The sequence below is a fragment of the Chenopodium quinoa genome, unplaced genomic scaffold, assembly GCF_001683475.1.
Source record: "Chenopodium quinoa cultivar QQ74 unplaced genomic scaffold, ASM168347v1, whole genome shotgun sequence".
In the NCBI taxonomy this organism is placed as follows: Eukaryota; Viridiplantae; Streptophyta; class Magnoliopsida; order Caryophyllales; family Amaranthaceae; genus Chenopodium; species Chenopodium quinoa.
Window position 1 is genome coordinate 8,613,149 of NW_018743252.1, and position 4,560 is coordinate 8,617,708.

At 35.5% G+C, this 4,560-nt stretch overlaps 1 protein-coding gene across 2 annotated transcripts; it reads right to left on the reverse strand.

The window, feature by feature from the left end:
- Window positions 1-785: 785 nt before the first annotated feature.
- LOC110735173 (auxin response factor 18-like) lies at window positions 786-4,202 on the reverse strand. Of its 2 annotated transcripts, XM_021915345.1 has the most exons (3): window positions 3,671-4,202; window positions 2,278-3,409; window positions 1,112-1,873 (listed from the first exon to the last, which is right to left on the reverse strand). In XM_021915345.1, the coding sequence occupies exons 2-3, from the start codon at window positions 3,352-3,354 to the stop codon at window positions 1,112-1,114; spliced, it is 1,839 nt and encodes a 612-aa protein (XP_021771037.1). In that variant the 5' UTR covers window positions 3,355-3,409; window positions 3,671-4,202. The 2 variants fall into 2 exon arrangements, with proteins under 2 accessions (XP_021771038.1, XP_021771037.1); XM_021915346.1 differs by lacking the exon at window positions 3,671-4,202 and having other exon boundaries at window positions 786-1,873; window positions 2,278-3,354.
- Between the last annotated feature and the right edge of the window lie 358 nt (window positions 4,203-4,560).

Here is a 4,560-nt window from a genome sequence, read left to right on the forward strand (position 1 = left end):
ACTATTTCTTTTTCTAAAATAGAAATGGTGCAATAATTGTGATACTTCCTTAAAAGACAAGTGGTGCAATATTAAAATAAATAGAGAAAGTATATATTTTTAATGATCTAACTAAGAAGTGTTTTGGGGTGAGATAAATGTTATATTAGTATATTTTATAATGTATGTCAAATTTCTTGCACCAAAAAAAATATTTTATGTCAAATTTACCCGTCGACTGGTGTTATTAATGTTAATTCAACTTTAATTCTCTGTATTTCAATTTTAGTCATCTTTTTTTAACATTAGACAATTTTATATACAGCAGGGTGAAAGGTGCACATAAAGTTATTTTCTACTCATTTAATATTTTTTTGCTTATTTTAAAATATTACACAATAAGGAAAAGAAAAAAAAAAAAAAGTAAATAACACCCTTAGATAGTAAGAGTGAGATTTCAAATGGAAATATATGCATCTACTAGATTCTATTAAATTACTAGATTCTATTACCAATTAGAATCGATCTCTCAAGACTTCAAATGGGACAAACAAAAGAAAACAAAGAAAGCTACACTACTCACTTTCTTAAACAGCGAGACTTGATCAAATGGAAATATATGCATCTAGTTGTGGCCTGTGGATCAAATCTCACTAAGGGACTAAACATAGTAAGAGATTAAGAGTATGTGAATTATGTAAAAGCTAATCAGTTACATGTATTTAGCAACGCTAATCTTTAAATTACCAGCGGTACCATGCTATAAATTCATGTATTAAAAAGATAATGAACTAATTTAGCAAAGATTTAAACTTCAATAAGAGAATTCACTAATGAAATTTTTGGCTATTAAGGAGCGGAATGGGCTCCTTGCCATTTCAGGGTCACTAACCCAGAAATGGATAGGAGCCATTTCCTTTAAAAAACGACTTGCAGATTCGATATCTTGTACATTTTGAAGTAAAATACATGACTGATAACTGATAAGCATCCCCAAAGAAAAAAGAATAAAACGTGAGATTAATTCATAACCACAAAATGCTGCTGTCTACACATCATAGAGCTTGTTTCCAAAATGTTGACAGTAAGCTAAGTGGTGATTTAGCCGCGCCAATAAGCTAGGCTGAGATGTCTAGAGAGCACATTGTTCGGCTTCTAGGACCTTTCCTTGCCAAACATGTTGTGCGATCTTCTTATACATGCCATCACAAGAACCAAGGGCCGAAAGGCTGAGAGTTCTGCCAACATCCTCTGAATCCATGAAAACTTTGCAGGGAAATCCTTCACTAGAGGACTTGTTCAATGATGTATCATTACAATCATCAGATGAGTTTCCCATCCTGTCTGCATTGCTGTCTGATGCAGTTCTTGCTGAATCACTGGAAGAGCTTTCGGAAATTTGCTGCTTAGTTAGAATGGGCTTTCCAAACAGCATAAACTTCGGTGTTGGCATATCGTTCTCCTTAGGACTCTCTTGGAGAGTTGCCATTGTAAGGAATGATGATAAGTTTTCCCTGACTATCGGCTTTTTTGCTGAGAAGCCACCGTGGTGATATTTCAGCTCCGGTCCATTGGAAAGAAGACTAGAGTAATTTACTTTGTTTATATGATCTGACAAAAATTGTCTGAAATGGGCATGCCTGGCTCCCTGTACACCTGCAGGGACCTCTGCTAAACCAAATAACGAGCCGCTAGGTCCGTAGGCTCTGCTAGTAAATGCTGGCATGGGAAGTTGGTCAGCGAAAGGGATTTCAGGGACTTGATGAAGCCTTAGCTTCTTTCTAGGAGGCGAAAATGGAGAAATATGGATCTGTGGCATGTTTGTCACTGATTCAACCGACCATGGGTTCACTCGCTTGACATTTTGGAGTAGATCAGGTTCGTCCCAAGCAACCTGAAAAGCCATAGTTTACCAAGACGTTAGATGTATGAACAAGAAATATAATATCTCAACATTACAATGAATCATCCAAAGAACAAGACTATGCTGTCACTGCAGAGTTTCAATTTCTTGTTCGAGATTTCAGACTTCTATTATTAAAGTCGTAACTAAACTATATTCCAAAAATAAGTGATTCGATTTATTTCTACAATAATGAACAAGTTCAGTTTATCTTCTGTAAACCCCATCACATTGAATCTTCATTTCAATCAATTAACTCAGCTCAACAGCTTAATCTTATTGTTCAAGGCCTAAATTTTTTACTTAAATTTCATATCTTAATAGTAGACAGACTATAATTGACAAATTTATGAAAAAAACTTGGGAGTGCAGAGAATCATGAAATAATCAAGTACCTGAAGAAGGCGCCAAGGTGAATTAGGCCAATGGATAGGATCAACAACTTGAACAGAAGAAATATTCCCCATAAACCAGCTGATCCGAGATGAATCCTCAGTCTCGAATGCCATCTTAAATCTCATTCCTGCACACCATTGAACTTGCATCGCCGCCCTTACAGCTCCTGTCTTGACAAAGAATTCAGGTGTACTTGCTCTAGGATAGTAAACTACTTCGAATGCCTTACCACTAGCAGCAAGATTAGCTGCTTCAACCACAGATTCCGCTCTCACTTTCTCATTGTTACCACTGTTAGACCCCATACCCTCGAAGTTTCGAGCCAATCTATTCTCATCACTCCTAAGAAAAGCACCAAATCCTCCTCCATAGGAAGATCCACCACAATGTAAGATCTCCCTCTTAGGCCTCCGAATCCCTACAAACAAATCGCCATTATCCGCCCTAAGGAAAACAATCGAATCCCCAGCAACAAGCTTCTTCTGATTAACAAAATTACTCCAACCTGTTGTTAAAAGATGTCTCCTAGGAGTTCCCCTATAAATATGCCTAAATTTCCAGGTCACCCCATGAACATCCTTGGCAAGGATAGTCTGAACTGGGGGTTCTGCTGAATAATCCAGCCTAGGAAAAATAGTTTCAGCACAGTATCGCGGTACCGAAAATCCCCCTCCATTATTAGCATCAGATTGTGTCAATGTTTTTGCAAAAGATGCAGGTTTTTCTGACCCTTCCATTTCATAATTACTCCCAATAAACCCATCTTCATCATCAAAATCATTTCCTCTTAAAGGTACTAATCTAATCTTTGCATAAACTTCATCATTTTCTTGATTAGCTAAGTATTTAATCCCAGAAATTCTACATGGAATTAATGGGGGTATTTTTGGATAATTTTTAAGATCAATACTATTAACTTGAGCATGTTCTATGTGACCTTGTGGGAAATAAAGTACTTTGGAATTTATTTCTGGCATTTGGACCATACCTCCTGCACAAGAATGCCATAATTGACGATCTAAGCAACTTTCTACCTCATTCATGGATTCTTTGCTGGGATTCATCACATTAATCATCACATGCCAAGTATACAACCAACCCTTTCTTTGATTTTTTTTTCTTCAATAAACCCTGTAATAAAAAACAAAAATTAGTACAAAATTAAATGAGTTTTTTTATAGATAGTTCGCTATACATCTGGATATATCACACACGCAACACAAAATAACTCTTTTTTTTTTTTTTTTTTGTCATTTGTTCATCCAGACTACCCAAATGAACAAATAAATTAAAAAAAATGATTCTTGGTTGTATGGTACAGCCGACTGTACAATAAAAGCTGCCAGAGATTTTTAGCCAATAAAATCAAGGAAATAGACAAAAGTACTGTACCTCTGTCTCAAGATCTTCAAAAGTGGTAGATAAAGGGGAAAATAAAATCTTGGATAAAAGAGAAAAAAAAAGGGGTAGGAATTTGAGAGAATCTAATTTATGCAAAATCTTTCTGATTTTTGAAGTAAAAGAAGCAATAATATTTAGGAAGGAAGAATGAATCTCTGTTTTGTAGAGAAAGTGAGGACAGAGTTTAACTGAAAAAATGTGGAGCTTTTAGTTGGGGAATGCCGACAAGAAAGTACCGTGGAAGAGGGGGAAAAGTAAGAGTAAGAGAGAGATTGGGGGAGTTTGACATGGAAAAGTAAGGAAAGAGTGTGTGTGAGTGTACTAATTTTTATAGTATATTCCTTGGATCCCAAAATAAGGTTGTATTTGGTGAGTGCTTTTGGGTTGACCGTGGGTGCACCATTTTTGCTAAAAGAAATACTCCGTATAAGTATAATTTTTTTCCCTGATTTTGTTTTTTACTTAACACATCTCGTTTTGTAATAATTGACAATATCAAATTTGAAAAACATGTAAATGTGTGAGTTTTATCTAGCACTATCAAAATAGTTTGTCAGTTTGATTTTGATTTGATTTAGAACGGGTTGGTTCGGTTTCGATTTAAAATATTATCGGTTCAGTTCGATTTCGGCATATTTTTGTAAGGTTTTAATTCAGTTCAGTTCGGTTTCGACTTATTTTTGTAAGGTTTTAATTCAGTTTGGCTTGTAAATGATTCGGGTAATAAACGGTTCAGTGCAAACATATTGCAGTTTATAAATGGTTCATTGTAAACGGTTTTTAATCCGGTTCAAATGGTTTCGGGTTAGAAACGGTTCAGGTTAACAATGGTTTGATTCTTTTTCAGTTCAGTTCTATTTCAACTCGGTTTAGAACCGGTT

Bases quoted from the DNA above. Each gene is read 5' to 3' on its own strand.
- LOC110735173 (XM_021915346.1), bottom strand. From the start codon at position 3,354: ATGATTAATGTGATGAATCCCAGCAAAGAATCCATGAATGAGGTAGAA. The intron at 1,874-2,277 runs GTACTTGATTAT...ATGGCTTTTCAG, and splicing joins CACCTTGGCGCCTTCTTCAG to GTTGCTTGGGACGAACCTGA.